General features: G+C 36.6%; 1 protein-coding gene across 1 annotated transcript; it reads left to right on the top strand.

Moving 5' to 3' along the window:
- The first annotated feature begins 9,423 nt into the window (after positions 1 to 9,423).
- On the top strand, positions 9,424 to 13,906 carry LOC145061220 (E3 ubiquitin-protein ligase RFI2-like). The gene is made up of 6 exons (XM_079008645.1): positions 9,424 to 9,909; positions 11,204 to 11,373; positions 11,481 to 11,530; positions 12,408 to 12,433; positions 12,520 to 12,943; positions 13,115 to 13,906. The coding sequence occupies exons 1-6, from the start codon at positions 9,753 to 9,755 to the stop codon at positions 13,578 to 13,580; spliced, it is 1,293 nt and encodes a 430-aa protein (XP_078864771.1). The 5' UTR covers positions 9,424 to 9,752; the 3' UTR covers positions 13,581 to 13,906.
- Positions 13,907 to 21,479: the final 7,573 nt, after the last annotated feature.

The following is a 21,479-nucleotide window of genomic DNA, read 5'->3' as shown; positions in this document are numbered from 1 at the left end:
CCGGCGCCTTCCCGCGATCCTCACTAGTACCTGAAACAAATAACACCAAACACTGTAAGCACAAAGCTTAGTGAGTTCCCCAAAATACCACATATAACACATATTAGCCACTCGAGGCTATAACTCTATGGGTCCGTGCACCTAAACTCTGTGAACCCTCAGGTTCTAACTCTGTAAACATGCACATCATAAATCACATAGAATAATGCAGTGCAACACATAACACATATATAGCATACAAACACTGTATCACATAACTCTAGCTACCTACTCAAGGTGAAGTATAGTGAGAAGACTCACCTCGTGTATCTCAGTAACTCGTAAATCCCTAAAATCACTAGTGCTCGATCTCCCAAGCTATAGTCCTCCTATAACACAAATACATCTCTAATTAACACTTTCCCAACTAGAGTTGACTAACCCTATCAAGTCAACACCGGTCAACTCTGGTCAATGGTCAATGGTCAACCCAACTCGCCGAGTCTGGCGTGGACTCGCCGAGTCCCTATGGGGACCCGATTCCTCTGAATCCCTTCCGACTCACCAAGTCACTCACCCAACTCGGTTACTCAACCCCTGGTTCGAAAACACGAAACAACCCGCTCCAACTCGTCGAGTCTGCCAATGGACTCGACGAGTGCATTCCATGCACAACCCCAAACGACCTTCTGAGGTCAGATCTGTTCCACTAACTCATAGATCCAGTCCTTCCAAGCTTATTTATCACGTAAAGTTTATGTCTTGGTGCTCATATCACACCTATTGACTCATAAATGGTGTTTTAACCTCAAACACAATGATCCCAACCCAAAACCTCCATAGACTCATATAAAGCTGGACAAAGAGGCACTCTGGACCTCCATGGGTCCAGATCCAGAACCTAACTCGCTTAAGGGACCATGGGAGCACTAGATCTAGTCACAAAAGGGCTCAATAAGCCCTAAATCAACATGAACATCACCTCAACAGAAAATGGTTCAAAAATAGTACCTCAAACGTGATGTTCTGGACCTCAGATCTTCAGGAAGTTAACCCTCTTGCTTCCTATTGGCTATAGCTTCCTTTCCCTTGCTAGACAACACCACCAAAGTCAACAATGGCTCCTTCTCTCACTCCAAATGCTCAAGCTCACTAGGGTTTCGCTCTGGGGGCTGGTGAGCACAAATGACGGCCATAAGGCCCTTTAAATAGGCCCCAAACCCGAGAAATTAGGGTTTCATTAAACAGCGCAGACTCGCCGAGTCCACCAATGCGACTCGTCGAGTCCGGTCATTAATCCGGGTGAGAAATCGCGTCTCTACTCGGCGATTCTACGCACCAACTCGCCGAGTTCTTCCACAAAACTTAAAATAAAATGAATAAATATAATACCTGAAATTCCGGATGTTACAATTTTGCATTTGGTGTTGGTTTCATGTGTGGAAATCAAGTATTTCTAGGTATGAACAAGTAGATGAATGAGCTACTTACGATTTGGGAGCCTTTAAGGTGTTCACGGCCACTAAGAACAAGTGTATGTTCTTGGTGTTCTTGCTGAAAGATGATGATCTTGAAGATCTTGAAGGAAAAGTGATGAATCAATATGGAATCAAAGGGGTTTCTAAGTATACACAAGTAAGAGATGTAACACCCAAAATTTCATGCCAATTTAAAACTTTTTCAAACATTAAAAAAAACATTCATCATTACAAAGTTTGTTTTCAAAATATCTAATATCAGAGTTTTTCCCAGAAACATAAACAAATCATGAGGAGCTATACGATCATGCCTTTTCCTTGTCGCGATCCCCCGATGTACCTGAAACAATAAACTGAAATTGTAAGCCCGAAAGCCTAGTGAGTTTCCCCCAAAATACCAACACCATACAATTATAACCACACCATATAACAAATACAAAACAACATGCATAATGATCCTTCAGCCTGACTGGACCGCCTCGCAGGGCCTACAGCCTATTTGGACCGCTCCCTCCTCCTCATGATCACCCTACTGTTGGTACAAGATGGGTCTTCCGAAACAAATTCGATGATGCCAGAGTCATAAATAGAAACAAAGCGGGATTGGTAACCAAAGGATTTACTCAAATCGAAGGACTTGACTATGACAAGACGTTTGGTTCTGTGGCTCGTCTTGAAGCTATTCGAATCTTTCTTGCTTAGGCTGCACACAAAGGCTTCAAAGTTTACCAAATGGACGTCGATAGTGCTTTTCTCAATGTGAACTTAAAACTGAAGTGTATCTTCAACAACCTCCTTGGTTTGTAAATCTCTCGTATCTGAACTACTGTTACAAACTTTAAAAGTTGTTTATGGCCTCAAGCAAGCTCCACGTGCCTAGTACGAGACACTCGCTGATTTTCTGAAGCGTTTCAGTTTTCAAAGAGGAATTATTGATCCTACATTATTCCGAAGATCGAATGGAAACCATCTCATGTTACTTCAAATATATGCCGGCGACATCATTTTGGATCAACTGATCCGACAATGGTTGCTGATTTTGCAAAGCTAATGGTTAGTCGATTCCAGATGATTATGAATCGTGAATTTAGCTTCTTCCTTGGGCTACAAGTTAAATAGACCAGCAGAGGAATCTTCATTCATTAAGAAAAATACATTTATGAACTTCTGAAGAAATATTCTATAAACACCTGTGCCTCTTCTAAGGTTCCAATGGGTTTCAGACACAAGATCTTCTCGGACCCGCCAGGTGTTGTTCTAATCAGAAGAAGTATAGGGGAATGATTGGATCGCTACTCTACCTCACTACAAGTCGTCCGGACATCATGTTCTATACATGTATGTGTGCTAGATTCAAGGTTAATCCAAATATGTCTCATCTTCTGGCCGTCAAGCAAATCTTTCGATAGCTCAAAGGAACTAAGCACCTCAGAATCTAGTACCCTGCAAAAGAAATTTTCCTTCTCCAAGCCTATTCCGACTCAAACTATGGAGGAATTTAACTTGATAGAAAAATCACTTCTGATGGTTGTCAATTTTTGGGTGGAAGATTGGTTAGCTGGTCATCCAAGAAACAGAACTATATTGCTCTTTCAATAGTTGAAGCGGAATACATTGTTGCTGCAAGTTGCACCTCACAAGTTCTATAGATGACATCTCAGCTTTTGGACTATGATTATCGATTTCAACATATTACTATCTATTGTGACTCTCAAAGTGCAATTGCAATCTCTTACAATCCAATTCAGCACTCCATAACCAAGCACATTGATATTCGGTACCATTATATTAAAGTTCATGTTCTAAAAGGTAACATTTGAAATTGGTAAGTTGTGATGTTTTGGATAAGACAAAGACCAACTAAGACCAATTTTTTGAAGTGTTTGTCTTGATAAGAAACCGCACTAATTCTTGAATATTTGTTTATCAAGTGATGTTCCTTGACAAAGTGAATCTTATATGTAAAGAGATAGGTGGGAGTCTTAAATATCTTAAAGAGTTTCAAGAACTAATCAAGAGTAAACCTATTGTTAATCACTAGCACACGACTTGAGGTTTATAACCTATCGTGTTGACATATTCTTATTTTTGTGCCCATTCCAGTTGGTTGACTATTCTCGTATATACAAAGACTGAAAGTCAACATGAAAAGCATCTACGGGAAGTGTTGCAAGTCTTAAAGAATGAGAAATTATATGATAGGTTCTTGAAGTGTGATTTCTGGTTACGAGAAGTCCAAGTTCTCAGACATGTCATATCCAATGTTGGAATTAAAGCAGATGATGCAAAGATTGAAGCAGTGATGAAATGGACACTAAAGACTTCAACTGAGGTTCAAAGTTTTCTCGGTTTAACAAGATATTATTGTCATATCATTCAAAATAACTCTTGTATTACGATACCCTTTACCAAATTGGCAATAAAAGAAACAAAATATGTTTAGGAAAAGGAACAAGAACAAGCATTTTGTATTTTAAAGAAAAATCTATGAGAAGCACCGAAGACAGGGGCAAACCTAAGGGGTCAATGGTGGCACCGGCAACCCCCTGACTTTTCTTACCGCAGTGGAAAATTTTCGAAAATTTTATTTTTTCTACTATCGTGCAATCCTTGACTTTTCCGTGCAACCCCTACTGTGAAATCTTGCATCCGCCCCTGACAGAAGATTTTGTTATATATAGTGACGCTTTAGCGAAAGGGCTCGGGCGTGTTTTGATCCAATAGAGAAACATAATCGCCTATTCCCTTAGATAACTAAAAGTGTTGGAAAGAGTGTCCAATGTCATTAACTATTGATATATTATACTTGTAATATATTAACAAATCACAAATAACCTTATTCTCAAAAGTCCATCCTATCAATTTGCATTGATTAAGGCAACCCAAAAGGACCATGCTACTCTCGGGTCAAGTACATACCAATTATAGTTATGGGCTTAGACACCTAATCCAACAGTCTCCCACTTGGATAAGTATAATAACTATAGCTGCAAGTGCGACTTAAAACACCGACTAGCAATCGTAGCTCTTAAACGTCGCTGTCGAACTCTGACCCAGTCAGTGACTCGTCCTTTAGATAAGGGATCATATAATCCTCTGTTCTTCAAGATATCAGGCGGACAAATACATGGAACAATGTCATACTTATTGTCCAACAGTTTGTTTCTCGATTTCCAATTTGTTTGACAGAGAACTTAATTGAGCACATCAATTTAGTCCCGACCCGGCCCGACAGAAAAGTCAAAACAAAATCATCGAGGGGCCCAAGATATCGCTTTTAATCCTCCAAGAATTTAAAGGAACATATAAACTTCAACATTATATGTTTGTACTAACTATTCATCAAATCATACACAACATTGCGTTTTATAACATCAAGTTACTGATGCGTTTTCGCACTATCAATGTACAACCAACTCATAGTCAACAACTCATATATATTGGTTTGAAGACTTATATGATATTATCGTCTCACGATCACTCATGATAAATTCCATGAAGTGATTCAAGTGAGCGTGGGTTTAATCTAATACTCAGACCTTATGAGCACTCATGAATGTTGTAGCAAACTTTTGCTATATCTAATACACTTCAAAACAATCTACAATCCAAATTCATGACAATCTTGCCTCAATACCTAGTTCCAAAGTATGATCGACTGTGGATGATTTGAATAACCTACTTATTCGGGAAGTCAAAACATGCAAAGTGAAACACAAGGATAATTGAATCCAATATGGTCTCAGAACTTATGAACATAAATAAAACACCTTTTATTTAATCACCATATTCATTACACATTATTCATTGCATAATGTTTCGATTAATCAGCTTGATACTTAAATTAAAACAATATTTATCCCATGCTCCAAGCATGCACATCATGTTTGCCTATGGTCATTTCTTTGTGAAATAGATAAATTAAACACATATTCAATGAAATTTATTTCACAGTTCCAAATCCTTACCATAAATGTAAGAATACCAAATTTTTGCCATTTACTATACTATGTTAGATTATAAACTTACATGCAATGATCCTCTTGTAATGACTATGCACAAAAGTCACAAAGACTTGACAACAGACATTACAAAGTATTCTAATGAAGAGCAATTCCATGGAAACAAAGTCTCACATTGAAAGTACATCCTTCTTGCATTAAGTTTTCTAATCTTATACGGATTTAAAGAGTAGCTTCCACTTATGGAAACATTTCCATATTCCCATTTTGAGTATCACTTATGAACAAGAGTTGCCTCTTTTCATAATATGTCAATATGGTCCTTCCAAAATTTATACTATACTTCCAACTGTCCATGAGCAACCAACCTTGGGTGAACCTCAAATTGTCCTCGATAATTGCTTAATCATTTTAGTCATATCCAGTTCTAGTCCTTTTTTCCTCTTAATTCCGTAGGCATTTGGAAAATTCAGAACGCATAAATATTAAAGCATATGCAATCGATCCTATACCCGAAGCATATGGGATACGATACATAATGTCTCACATAAAGACATGATACTTTACCAGTATTTTTCTATAATATTTCCACATATAGAATTTCCTTATGTTGAATCATTTCAACATAACATTTACATATGTCCATGACTAAATTCGATTAAAATCTCAATCTAAGCTTTTAGATTTAAAATGAAGTATGAATTCCCCTCCCTTAATTATAGCGAAACAACTTTTCAAACTGTGCAACTTTGCGAATTGAAACTTTTTGTTTTCTATAATTAACATTGCTAACTTACAACACTTAACGACTGAATAAGATTTCTTGTAGATCTATTCCATTTTCCGGGTTAACGAAAAGAAGTTAATAAAATGAGTTTTAAACTTAAATCTTAAGTTTGGATTAAAAATTCGGTTTATTTTAGTTTTATCTTTTCTCTTACCTTCAGAAGAATAAAACATAGACATTTCGCCTATCATTACAATTTTCTGAAAGGTAACTATCTCAGTTTCATATCATATAGAAATTTATATAGAATTTTTGAAAAAGACTTGGTAATAATTGTGCTCCCACTAGCATAATAATTACATTCTTATTAGCATAACAATTATGCTCCCACTAGCCTTAACTTGTACCCATAAATCAGCTGGACTTCTAGAAATCAATACTTATTGACTTTCTTACCAAAGTTCAAATTTCTGATACAAGATGCTTCGATAAGACTTTATCCAGGCTTCTCAAACTCATACACCTTTCCTTAGATAGCTCACGTGTGTGTCTAAACAATTTTAGAACTTACAACAATAAGTCTCAAATGTTTAGACCTTTGTCATTTCTCATAATTTGAACTATGAAGAGGGACGCCGTAATCATAATCGAATTTGAGAATGCAAATATCACAATCACTAACTCTTTAGAATCTACTTAGTGAAAGCGTTTCCTCACAATCATTTTCATGAATTGGAGAGAAACCTTATGACACTTAGACTTTTATGGTATATGTGCTCCTATCCATGTGAGTTTGTCAAAACCATAATCACAAGACAATGTTAGTGACAAATCCAAACTCATATGGACTGAACTTGTTCAATCATAATTCCTTGCCACCTGGCAGCACAAGGGCCTACCATTGCTTCCAGGCTGTTATGCAAACAATTGAGAGCTCATAGAACTCACATGCATAGTTAACCAACTGCAATGGGCACACAAATAAGAATATGTCAACACGATAGGTTATAAACCTCAAGTCGTGTGCTAGTGGTTAACAATAGGTTTAGTCTTGATTAGTTCTTGAAACTCTTCAAGATCTTTAAGACTCCCACTGACCTCTTGACATATAAGATTCACTTTGTCAAAGAACATTACTTGACAAACAAATATTCAAGAGTTAGTGCGGTTTCTTATCAAGACAAACACTTCACACAGTTGGTATTAGTTGGTCTTTGTCTTATCCAAAACATCACAACTTACCAATTTCAAATGTGCAGATACATGGAAAGGAGTTACCTACGTGGTTGTAAAGTGTAGCCGCATTTCCAGAGGTTATGGACTTGACCTTGATACGATCATGAGAGGATTGGGACACACGACTTTATAATAGTGTCAAGTTGTATTTTGCTAGAAATTCAATAAACTAGTATGTATTTTACTTCCTGGTATTCAAATGGGTTGATGGGTTCAATTCTTAGAACACCCCGATTCTCAAGTATTTTCAAAATGTATGATACTAAGTGGAAATTCAATCATTTCGATATTTTCATTATGTACTAGTTTGGTTTGTTTGATAAGGTTACGTCTATTCAAGGGTTACACTAAAATAGGGGAGGATTGTTGGTGATTTTAGTGTCACCATGTCATTTTAAGTAACTGGAATTGACATGTGAGCTAAGGAACTTCATACGGAGTAATTTGTACGCTAATATATGTACGGGGTTGTGCGGAGTGCACGCATGTATAAGATCGAATTAGAAGCCGGTTTGACGACTAGTTAGGGGTCCGGGGGCAGCGCCCCTGGGTCCGGGCTTTCCAAAGGGGCAACACCCCTTTAATGGGGTCTAGGGGCAGCGCCCTTAGCGGGGCCCAAGGGGCAGAGCCCCTGGATGGGATGATTATGGTAAAACTAACGAAACTTGTTAGTTTTGGTAACCCTAATCCGGATTATCCTGACTTGCTTCCAAAGCAACTAATGACGACCCAACCCTAATGAAACCCTAATCTCGTTTAATATATAAACGGTTCTTCCTCTTTAGAAGAAGGTTACGAATTTTAGATCTTGTTTCATCAAATTCTCATAGAATCTATCTAGCAAATTGGTTTACGATTTCTGTGCCTAGAATCGTAAGTGTCCACTTGGATTATCCTAGGCTGAATTTCTTGCAACCCATGCATAGGGTAGTAATATCAGTTCAGAAAGTGTTCTCACGATCCAAGTTGGTATCCAAATCAATTTTAGAGAAGTAATAATCTTCTTGAAGCTAATCGAAAATATCATAAACTTTCGGTAATGGATACCAATTCTTTATTGTAACTTTATTGAGCTCGTGATAATCGATGCACATTTACATCGATTCATCCTTTTTTTAACGAATAATATTGGTGCAACCCATAGTAAAGAACTCTGGCGAATAAATTCTTATTAGGAAGTTCTTGAAGTTGAGACATCAATTTACGCATTTCTATGATTGTATTCTAAAATTTTAAAATGTGTTTGGTTGTACTCCAACATGTATTATGAAATTCTAGTAGAAATGTGTATGTAATATCTTTATGATTGCATTATATAGTTGAGTTATGGAAAATGCTAGTAATTCAAAACCTTTGGACCATAATGAAGAAAGTGATGGCTCAATTGAAGAAATTGCACCCACGAATTCGAAACTGACCCATGAACCCGTATAAATAAATGAGTTAAACAGTTTGTGTTCATGTTTGGCTTATCCATGTTAGGGTTAAGCAAGACAACACTAATATTTATATGGTTCATGACCAGGATAAGCTTTTGATCTGCCAACCCGCCAATCCAAACACGATATAATTGTCACTCCTATCAAATTTAAATTTATATAATTTCAATGCTCTCTGAGACATTACGTTTTATCTTGTCTACTAGGGCTTACGAGGTGATGCTTACTCTCAGTTACCTTAAAGTTGTAGACATAAAGGAAAATAATATTTTTATGATAACACATTGAAACTCTAGGACTAAAATCAATACTCTTCTCATCCTTGTGGACCGGAACAACATTAAAATAAATTTCAAGGATCCATATGAACTAAATCGTATTCTCGAAGGTCTTGTTATAACATTTAGAAAAAAAGCTAAACGGAGGATCCGGGGGGTGTACGTAACGTGTTGTGTCATCTCATCTAAATCTATGTTACGTCAGGCATCGGCTAAATCCTGACCGTCGAAGGGGAATTATTACAACAAACAGCGGTAAAATTATCTGGTACGGACCAAATCCAACGGCCGTAAAACAAGCAACGAGAGGTGTGAAGAGGAAAGAGAAAATGCGCTAAGGTTCAGTTTCATTTCATACAATCGTGAAATGATCTCTTCGTTTTCTCATTTCTCTCTCATCGGCACTTGCGATTGTTAAATTTCAGCTTCCAACTCTGAAACCCTAAGATTTGAGAGCTATAATCGGTTCTCTTTTTCGTATTTTATTGATTAATTTAAGATTTAAGATAGAAAGACCTAAAAAGGGGGATTCTTGATTTCCCGAAGGTGCTGTCGGCCAAGTAAGGAATTTAAGGAGATTTCTCTTTGTGTTGGAAGTTCTAATTATAATTTCCATATAGAATAGGGCTAGCGATTTGCGTGTTTGGGAATATATGGGGTTGGAGGATGCAGATCTCGTAGACGATGGAGATGCTGCCGGAGGAGGAAAAGCTGCTTTGTCGGTTTCATGCTCGATTTGCCTCGAGGTTGTCACCGATAACGGAGATCGTGGTTGGGCAAAGCTCCAATGCGGCCATCAATTCCATCTGGGTCAGTAACTTCTTTTCTTTTCTTTCAATTCATCAAAATTTAAATTGATTGTGACCTGAAATCGTTGTCCATGGATTAGTTGTATCCCTGCAAATTCAACTCGTTTTGGTGGTTTGATCTTTATGAACCTTGGGAATTGTGAATTGTCTCGTTATTTGTTAACCTTTCAGTGGTAATAAGATACAAAACATGGTTTATTAGGGACCTCGTGGTTATTGATCTGCTTATTGTTAGGGATTATCAGATAGCATGTAAAAGGACCCTCACTTTGTAATTCAACAGTTGAAGGTGTTCAGAGGAGTTATTTTGAAGATGCGATTGGAATAGTTGAACATCCATCTTTAGCATTAATCTCTGTCTTTTTTATCAAAATAATCAGTGTAATGCTATGTTGTTACTAAGAGATTGCTTTATGGATGCATTGCATTCACTAAACCCCTATACTTCTCTTTGATCTTGGGATGTGTTTTCTTGGTTTCTTATAAAACAAACAAGTTATCATCTCCAGCTCGCATTTATTTCCTTAAAAGAAAAGTTCTTCAAATAGAATTTGATATAGGGATAAAAGTACAAAGCTAATCTATGGTATAGGAAGGTGCAAATATATGGAAAACACTAAGAATATTGCTGAATTTGTTTGAAAGGGTGCTTACTGAAATTACTAATTTACTATTATGAATGGATTATATTTGTAAAGATGCAGTAGTTGCTTAGGTGGCCCTAGCGCGAAGTTATTAGACCTTGATTCATTGATTTATAAATTGTCGGTTTTTACGCTTTTTGGAGATATTTTTTCGCCAACTTTTTGTGATTAATTGATCATGTCATAGTACTTTGATTATATCGTGATACTTTGCATTTTGTGCTATATGTTTGAATTTTTTGAGAAACTCTATTTGTTCTAAGGACAATTTTGAAATTTAAAATTATACTTAGACAAATTTCAACTCATATCACCTGTTTCCTTTTTAGCTAAATTCTTTGATTTTCCCATTTGACTCGATAGAGTTAAAAACAACCCAAATCAACTCATTCATAAGTAATTGGATTGAAATTGCTTCTAGCGATTAATATGACTAACCATCATTTTCGTGGTTAATATACGTATATTTTGTTTATATTCGACTTAAATGCTTACTTTTTTATACCCCATACATAAAGTCATTTACTTTAAAATAGTCGAAGCAAATTCAAGATCCGATATGATTTATTAATACATATTGTGTAGATCTTTTGGTTGGAAAATCCAACTTGAAAAAGTGAAATTACATCTGTAATCTGTTTACTATTACAGATTGCATTGGGTCTGCATTTAATGTGAAGGGAGTGATGCAATGCCCAAACTGTAGGAAAATTGAGAAAGGTCAATGGCTTTATGCAAATGGTTGTCGACCATATCCTGAGTTCAGTATGGATGATTGGACACATGATGAAGATCTGTATGATTTAAGCTATTCTGAATCAGTAAGTTTCATTTCTTTTATACCTTTCGTATGATATGATATGATGTATATAACTCATTACATGTTTACATATTTTGCAATCTTCATTGGTCTTTCCTTTTTTGGCAGTCAATGTGGTGCCCCTTTGGTGGATTTACTCGCCTTGCTGCCTCTTTTGAGTAAGCACATTTACTCTTATATTTTATCATCTTATCAGTTCTCATCTCTCTTTAGTGATAAAAATGCAAGAAATAGCAATGGGCTTTCATTTATTCTTCACTGCAGCATCCTACTTTTATAATCTTTCACTAAAGAATTGTATTTTCATTTTTTTTTCCTTATTAAGGCATTGTGTACTTTCATTTTTCTGTTGTTACGACGTTGTGCTTTGAAAAATCTGCCCAATTGTAGCAGTAAAAACTACTTTGTATTTGGATGACTTCTGCTATAGTTGGGTAGATTTTTATAGTACAATGTCTCAATAACAGAAAAATGAAAGTACACAATGCTTTAATAAGGAAAAAAAATGAAATACAATTCGTTAGGGCAAAGCGCAAAGACTATATTGCAATTAATATATGGTAATAAAATGAAAGTAATATCTTGTTTTAACCCTGCAATTTTGCTTTTCTGTTGAATATTTTATTACTATATCAATTACAATATAGTCTTGCGCTTTGCACTTAACAAAAATGTAAACATGGTTGAATAAAATACAAGTGTTGAAGTCCCAAATGAGTCTGCTATATTTCATGTTTATTACTTGATATATCTGTACAAATGTTATTTTTACAGTATGTGTACAATAAGTTATTATTTAATTCTACTGTAGTTTTCTGTAACTAAAGAAATATATATAAATAAAGCCACTTTGAGTATTTGTTTACATAATGGAAAAACCAACTCTAATATCTTTAATCAATAAAGTTTAATAATATATCAGCCCTTATGTCCCTGAAATGGATGCCATCTATTTTAAGAGCGACAATTTTACCCTCAGCTGTATGTTTGTTTTGATAGTGTTTTTTTTTTTTTTTTTTTTTTTTTTTTTTGCAGTGAAGGGGAATTTCCAACAACTGCATGTAAGATTTGATCCCTTTTGAAACGAATTAAACTGAAAGTCATGTCTTGAAAAAAAACTTATAAATTCTTTTGAATTTTGTTTTAGATCATGATCTTCTTGGACAACATGCGATCTTTACTGAACATGCAGCTGTATCATCTGCTACTCATCTGTGTCCATACATTGCATATGTTCAACCAGTTCACCCATCATCATCATCATCATCAACATCCAGTGCAAGTGTTGGTGATGGTCATGGTCATGGTCATGGCCATGGTGGGACCTACAACAACCAATGGAACAACAGCCAATCAGCATCAAGTGAGATGCCAAATTCTTATGGTCTGCCCACCATGGATGTCCGCTATCATACCACCCTCTTTCCTACTTCAACCAACCGTCTCGGTGGTGGTGGTGCTGCTGACCAACCCTCCATGTCATCTGTCATGCCAAGAAGGCCGCTCAGGAGTAATGCTGACATGCCAAGATCTGGAGGGTCTTATGTGCATCCATTTCTTCTCGGCCAAAGGTAAACTTCTTTTTTAATATAATTTGACACAAGGGTAAAATCGTCATTTACAACCCTTATTCATACAGGATATATGATGCTGTAATAGAGAACAATGAAAGTAGGTTGCTGTAAATATGATAAACAAATAAATGCTTCTAATTTTCAAAGTTATGATGATGTTTTGTGCAGTTCTGGTGGTAGAGCTCCGAGTGCGGTCGGGTCATCAATGATTCATCCGTATCCGGGCAGCGCTGCCCGGGCACGTGAGCGGTCCCAGGCTCTTCAAGCCTATTTTCAGCAACCCAGCAATCTACCGGGCTTACGCACACCGATCGTCTCCGGTTCCCGGAGATCCAACAACCCGCCACAAATTGGCGGTCCGGCAGGGTCATCCTCCGACCAGCTCCGTGGCGGCGGTGTCTATTTCCTCCCGACTTCCGGTGGCGGTGGCGGTGGTTCGTCAAACGGTAGAGCCTTTCAAGAAGCGGAAAGCTCAATGCAGCCTAATCCGTTCCACCATGGGTGGGAACGGGACCCACATGCCGGATGGGGGTTTCATCAGGCGGGCGGCGGCGGCAGCGGTGGTGGTGGTGGTGTTTTCCGGCAGAGGCATGGGTCAGATAGGACTCCGGGACAAGGGCATTATCGGTCGTAATTTATTTGTGGTTGGTTGTTTTTTTTTTCAATGATGATGAGAATGAAGTGAGAAATGAAATGAAAACTTGTTTGGTGTCTGTCTTGTTTTACCAACTGTAAGAAAAATGAATGATGATGGATTTACATGTTTTAAGTGTTGGTAAGAGTTACTTGTTGGATGGAGGCTTTGCTTTTGCCTTTCCGGTTGTAAGCAAAGGCTTTCTTTGTTGAATCAAATGGCCTTGAAATGAGTCCATTGATACTTTGTTCAGCTTTGTGTGATTGATGGACTTTTGGCTTTTTCTTGCCCTGGAGATATATAATAAACCTTCTTCTTGTGTTCAATGACTTACAAAATTCCTAACTTAATTCAACATGTATGTATGTAGGGGAATAATCAATGCATATGTCTTTATTGCTTTGTGATGCGTTTTTGCGTACGTATTTGTTGACCTACTTACAACCTACATTATAGTAAAAAATTTATATTTGGGTGTCTAGCAATCGGTTTTATGGTCAACATGGAGAGAAGTCGTAGAGTTCAAGTGCTTAAAATCGGAGGCTAATAAAGAAAAAGTACCATGGGAAGATGTAACTTGCGGAAATGAAGATGCTCAAATGGACATTGGATAGAGCATTGTTGGATAGCATCCGAGTGCACAAATTAGAAATATGTTGAATAGTTTTATCGATTGCCGAAATTTAGGAAAAAAGATTGTGGTGGTATGAATAGGGGTGGGTATGGTGTGATTTGGTATAGCTTCTGAAGTGGTGAATCTAGAACAAAATATCATGTGGTTCCTTATGTAAGTGAGACCGAAAAAATGAGAGTAAATAATACTAGTGGCGGACTAGTGCCTGGCGGAGGGGCGGTGTTAGGTTGGTAGCGATAGTCGGACGACAAATGACAGAGTGCAAAATTGGTCAGGTGGGAGCGATCATCAGGGCGATATCGTATGATGATTTAGTAATGTTGATCAATCATCAACCCATGCGATGTTTAATATTTCAAGTAGGGATGAGCATATGAACCGGGGAACCGGAACCCGATGGAACGGGCCGGGACCGGGACAATATTCTTATGGATTTTTAGTTATATTAAGTGGATTGAAATATAAACGATAAGCTTCGTACATTTTGATCAATTTTCGTTTTGGCAAAGTTTATAAGGTAGGTTCTTGAAAAATTATAAGGTAGTTCTTATTTTTTCATGCCTAACTTATACATTTTTTTTTTTTTTTTTTTTAAAGGCGGGTCCTAAGACCCACCTTCACTACACATAGATACATCTTGAGTTTCTGAATAAACCAAAACCACAACTGTATATATCAGCTTTTTGATTTTCAAAATTAGAACCACATCAAACTGATCAGTTGTGTTTTTCCGGTTTTTAGTTTTAACAAATGCAGTCCGGTTTTTTAAACCCGAACCACAACTATAAAATTTTATAGTAAAAAAGAAGTTTTAGACTCCCATATTAATATGTAGTTAATTTCAATATTTTTAGGTTTGTAGGTCATTATTGTAATTTTACAGATGAAGAAACTAAATGATTTTATATCTCTCAATGGATGTGGGATTAGCTGTAATGTAGTGTAAAAGTTTGCAAATAGATTCATACATTCATAACTAGAGAGGAAATTTGAGTTTTGCGGTTTTCATATTACTAAAACCGAATTTTTCGATTTTTGAAGAATTAGAAACCAAACCATAAGTTTTATGTTTGCTATCGGTTTCGTCTACGACTTTTCGGTTTGCAGTTCGGTTTTTGCTCATAACTACTAGTGTATGCACCAATAGGATTTTAGTAAAATTAAATAATAATTTAATTAAATAAAGACAAATATTAAATGATTTCCATAATTGTATGTATATTTAATGATATCCATAATTATAATTCTCTTTTTATGGAAACAAATTAAATTTGTTATTAATGTCAGCAATAACATTCTTTCAGAATGAATTGGCATTTAGGTTTTCATGTATGTGTTCGTGTTTTGTTTATGAACCCATTCACTTCAAATACAACAAAGTTGCATTGAATATGAATAACGAGAGTGTATTATACTAGAATACACTCTCATTATGTTAGAATACACTCACATTCTTCTAAAATAATCTCTCATTCTGCTAGAATACACCCTCGTTCTCCATGTTTCATGCAACTTTGTTGTATTTTGAGTGAGTGGGTTATGAAACAAAATACGAACCCATATATGAAAACCTACATACGAATTCATTTTGAAAAAATATTATTGCCGATTAATGACGAATTTAATTAGTTTCCATAAAAAATGAATTATAATTATGAATATCATTTAATATACATATAATTATAAAAATCATTCAATATCTATCCTTATTTGATTAAATAATAATTTAAATTTTACTAAATTTTTATTGGTGCATTCTAGCACACAATAGATATGAGAAACATTTTAACCTTACTCTCTCTCTCTCTCTCTATATATATATATATATATATATATATATATATATATATATATATATAGAGAGAGAGAGAGAGAGAGATTAAATGAATTTAGTAAAAATTAAATGATATTAAATTTTTTCCATAATTATATTTATATTAAATGATATCCATAATTATAATTCTTTTTTTATGGAAACTAATTAAATTCGTCATTGATATCAACAATAATATTCTTTTAGAATGAATTCTCATCTAGGTTTTCATGTATGGTTTCATATTTTGTTTCATGACCAACTCACTCAAAATACAACAAAGTTATCTGGAACACAGAGAACGAAAGTGTATTCTAGCAGAATGAGAGTTTATTCTAAAAGAACGAGAGTATATTTTAACAAAATAAGAGTATATTATAGTAGAATATACTCTCGTTCTTCACATTCCATACAATTTTGTTGTATTTTAAGTGAGTGATTCCATAAATAAAACGTGAACCCATACATGAAAACATAGATGTCAATTCATTCTAAAAGAATGTTATTGCTGCTATTAATGACAAATTGAATTAGTTTCCATAAAAAGGGAATTATATTTATGGTTATCATTTAATATATATATATATATATATATATATATATATATATATATATATATATATATAGATATACACGATTATGGAAATCATTTAATATTAATCTTTATTTAATTAAATAATTATTTAATTTTACTAAATTCTTACTGGTGCATTCTAACATACAATAAATGTAAGAAACACATGAATCTAGCCCTATATATATATATATATATATATGTGTGTGTGTGTGTGTATGTATGTATGTATGTGTGTGTATATATATTTTGGATCATCATATATTCAATTAAATAAAGATTTTGTTCATAACACATTTTGGATCATGATTTAATTTTGAATCATAAAAGATATAATTAAGGATCGTAGAATATTTTAATAATTTTTTTTTATTATTATAACAACTTAAGGATCATAAACATGTTGAATCATAAATATTTTGAATCATCTTTGTGACAACCATTAAATTCGGGTCAAAGTCAAAGCGAAATAAAGGCTAACGAGTCGAAAACAGTAAGTACGATATGTACTTGTTTAGTAGAATTTACTCCATGTTCACTAATGTACAAACACCTTATATCGATACAAAGTATCACTCGAAAATTTCACATATTCAGAAATTCTAAACCCTAGTAGGGTAAATGAACGAAACGACTCGATAAAAACACTATTACATACCCTTTGGGGGTGTGTAGCTTTCATAACGAATCATAACGGGGAGTGCAAACCCCGCAATACAAGGCTAACCACTATTAACAATCATAAACTAAGCCTCTTTAAATCTCTTAACTTTTTATTAAACACTAGGGGCACCCAACCCCTGTAGCGTAGTAAAAAATTACTCGAGACGGGAAGATTTCACGAGAAGCAGCAAAAGGAATCGAAACCACCAATGGATCGAGCCTACCTTCGATCTGGAGTCACTTTTGGTCCGAGGCCATGTTCGATTCACCTCACTGCGGCACGACCCAGACTACTCTCGGTTCTAGATTACCTTTGGGTCATCTGTACTCACAGTTCAAACCACTTTCGATCCGGGGTCTCATGAACCGAGACCTCACACCAAATTCCCCCTCAACCTCACAAGTCAAACCAAAGTAGAAAAACCCAAAAGGGACCCTCTTGGTTCGGAGCCCCCTAAGTCCGGAACACGACCTTATGAAATGTACCGGACAATCTCCGTGTACTCCGAAACACCCTTCTTTTTGGAAACCCCTCATCAGGAACCAACCCGCCTCGAAAGGATCCGCACCAGACGGGTTTCGTGGCCTCGGAAGACCAAGGCCACTCCGGTAATTGATAACCCCACACCTCCACTCCGGAACCATGGATGACTTCGGACGGATGATCCCAACTCCGGACGGGCTCTCCTAACTCCGAGCACCCTATCTCACTTACCAATCTCGAAGAGTTAAGACACGATTATGATGTCTAAGACTCATTATTTTAATCATGTTTTGGGGGAATTTCTCGCTATAAACCATATCTTTTGTGCAAGATATTCTTCAAGGGTTGGTTGACTTTTCCAAAAAGTTATGTCACAGCCCTTTCCCTATAACCACCTTATGACTACTTTATGGCACTAGTCTCATTGTACCTAATTAAATCAATATCTTTCCCGCAACACTCCATCAGATTTCCCTTCCCCAGATCCACTCATTAGATCCTTAATCGCCACCTATAAAACCCTATTCATATCGCCCAAAGGCACACTTCCCCCCTCCCCCCCATTTGCGCTCTAAAACTAGAAGATCTCCAGGAATTTCTTGACTTTCACTTCACTCTTGGAAACTTCTCCATCTCCACTCTTGAATATTCCACCCTCCATCACTCTAATTCACGAAAATCTTATACAATCATCGCCATTATCGTTCCCAGGAACTTCAAATCTTCAAGCTCTTTCTCCAAGTGCTCTTGACTTGGAAACCTCTCTTCTTTCACGTCCATCTCAAAGGATCACATAAGGTGAGTTCATACCCCTACATTTTTACGATTTATTCAAGTTTTATGAGGGAGAATACAAGCTACAACGCTAAAATATATCCTAAAAACTAGTTAAACAGTTTCCAATTTACGAAAACCTGATAATATGTCGAGCAAGGTGTATAGTAATAAGATTTTTATGTGCTAAATGTATTTCCTGTTAGCTGATTTCACGAAACAGAAATAGACATTCATGAAAGGGTTTTCATTCGCCACATACACACACACACACACATATATATATATATATATATATATACACATATATATGATAAACTATAGTAGGTATAGTTTATGGTATATTATCACTACAATCACATTTTATAAGGGTTCATTTACACTACAGAAAAAGGATTTTTCATTCATTTTACACATAAAATCGTTAACGTAAATTGTGAGACACTACTTCATTGTACTCTCATAGTATTGGTAAAATTCATGTAGTTATAGCCAGAGTCTCTTGTAGGGAGAGCGTGATAGTTGTGTATAGATCTATATTGGGATTGACAATCTCGCACCCAAGCTGCTTGCGAGAGCTCAGTCGGCAGGTCAGGGGTGACAAATATCATAACATTCTGACGCCTGAAGAACATCGTCACAGGTCTTCTATGTCGTAGCATGGTTATAACGACTCACATAGGGAGTTACCGAAACATATAGTTTACAGGGATTTATTATTTAACATGGGTTTTATGTCAATTTTAAACCACCTTTACTACAATAAATATGGAAATCTACTTGTACATTTCAGTCTTTGGGTACTATGACTACACACATTTCATAAGGAAAATATTAGATTTTTCTTGAAACATACATATTCATTTACAAAGAAAGGTTTTAAATTCTACATGCAAAAAACTTATGCACTCACCAACTTAATTGTTGACACTCTTTCAAAATTACTTGTATTATCAGGTAATCAATGAAATCAGGTAACCGCAGGCTTTTGAGGATGGAACGCTTCAGCGTTTGACAAACTATTTTTGATATCATATTGTAATCGATTTCGAAATATGTAACAGTTGAAACTATGTAACTTTTTCGATTATATTTATGATTGGTTGTATGTACAATGATCACTATTATACTCGTATGTCATGATACTACGCATGAAGTCCTCCACCCTCGGACGTTTCCGCCATCCGAGGTTTGAGGGTGTGACAGATTGGTATCAGAACATCGTTTATAGGGGACTAAGTATATCGGGCCGCATAAGATATACTAACTATAAACACATTGGGACAAACCCTCTAATTTAAACTGTTTCATACAAATATACTTTGGAAATAAAAACTATTTCACATTAAAAGTATAAATACATGCATACTTGTTTGTGTAGTGTCGTGACTAGGAAGAATACAAAACAAAAGAAGGTGAGTTGCACGTTGCGGGTATGCCCTGAAGTATGTATTCAAGTCTAGGATGAATATAGTCTAATCAACTATATTCGTCTGAGAAGTGACTAACATATGTCGGGGGATGACTGTGGCGGACAACAAGTCTCATAACCTAACAACATTCCCTACAAGAAATGCACTAAGAATCGAACATAACAATTAAAATACTATAGGAATATTTTTATGTTGCTTTAGCGCAACGTTTTAGATTCATTATAAGCTTCTTACACCCCTGATTCTCGCGCATACATCATGGCAGGATTTCACCTACCAGGAGACCCCTACTACCTGAACCAGGGAAACAGAGGATGGATAGAAGAAGATCCCAAGGAGTTGTTCGAAGAAGAGCCCGAAGAGGATCCAGAAGAAGATCCTGAAGAGGAAGAAGATGAAGGAATGGACGAGGACTCCGAGGAGGATCCCGAAGTCTACAACCCACCTCATGTCCCCGTACCCAGACAAAAATTCCAGGGCCCGGCGCCCCAATCGGCCGAAACCTTAAACCTCTAGAGCCGAGAGCAGGGATAGCAACCTCCTTTCTTAATGAGAAGGGACTTCCATAGCCTCGACGAGGGAGGTCCAACTGATAGAGCCCTCCCCGTCATAATGAGTCGCATCTCACGCCAGGTTGACCAAACTGAGTCTCGTACAACCAACTCCTTGCAACTAACGCAGTCGCCCAGGTCAACACTGGTAGATTTCGGCAACTGGACCGAGATCACGACCAAACCAGGCACCACACCGAGGCCCTCTAGAGGGAACTGGCCGAAGCCCTGGTCGAGATTGGGACACTTTGAGAAACTCATGCCACTTTAGAAAGACGCCTGACTGAAGCAGAGTGCCAAGTGGCGGAGTCCAAAGCTCAGAGCAACAACCGCCGCGAGTAGTGTTTACATTACCCACATTTTGATATAGACTAGGTTTATGAGTATGCGTTGGTGATACTCTTCTCTATGTGTAAGTTTAACCCCACAATTTAGTGATTACACTAATCAAGGGATTTAATTGTTGACAAAGTCTTAATTGCATTGATGTAACGTAGACCTGCTTCAAGGTCAAAATTTCCAAACATTATGTACTAAAATCATATCAATGAAATGGGCATGCATATTATTTCATTGGGAGCGCTACCACTATACTCATAACAGTGTATATCGTTACCGGGTGAAATCTACAATTGCTCAGTGTATACACTAATGTCATATATAGTTAAGAGTCTAATGACTTAGAATTGGTGGGTCCGCTTTAGCTCCTATGTAACATCCCGAGTTCAGGAGTGCAAGTTCAGGGTTCAAAGTGAAAATGTGGATGGTCAACTCGGCAAGTGCATGGGTAGACTCGGTGAGTAGGGTCGCGATTCTAGTCGCGTGTTAAGTGGCCAGCTCGGCGAGTCGGTGGCTGGACTCGGCGAGTTGGTGTTGTGTGGAGAAAACCCTAATTCCGGGGGTTGAGCCCTATATAAAGGATATAATACCCTCTCCCCAACCTCTTTACCCTCCCTTGAAGTCCAGAAGCCCT

Source organism: Lactuca serriola, chromosome 7, assembly GCF_051521515.1.
Source record: "Lactuca serriola cultivar US96UC23 chromosome 7, Lser_US96UC23_V15, whole genome shotgun sequence".
Classification (NCBI taxonomy): Eukaryota; Viridiplantae; Streptophyta; class Magnoliopsida; order Asterales; family Asteraceae; genus Lactuca; species Lactuca serriola.
The sequence above is the reverse complement of the archived record's forward strand: the minus strand, read 5'-3'. Positions and strand labels throughout refer to the sequence as shown.

Excerpts from the sequence above, each read along its gene's own strand:
- LOC145061220 (XM_079008645.1), top strand. The coding sequence starts at position 9,753 with ATGGGGTTGGAGGATGCAGATCTCGTAGACGATGGAGATGCTGCCGGA. Across the intron at positions 9,910-11,203 it reads CGGCCATCAATTCCATCTGG|ATTGCATTGGGTCTGCATTT; the intron begins GTCAGTAACTTC and ends TTACTATTACAG. Across the intron at positions 12,944-13,114 it reads CCATTTCTTCTCGGCCAAAG|TTCTGGTGGTAGAGCTCCGA; the intron begins GTAAACTTCTTT and ends TGTTTTGTGCAG.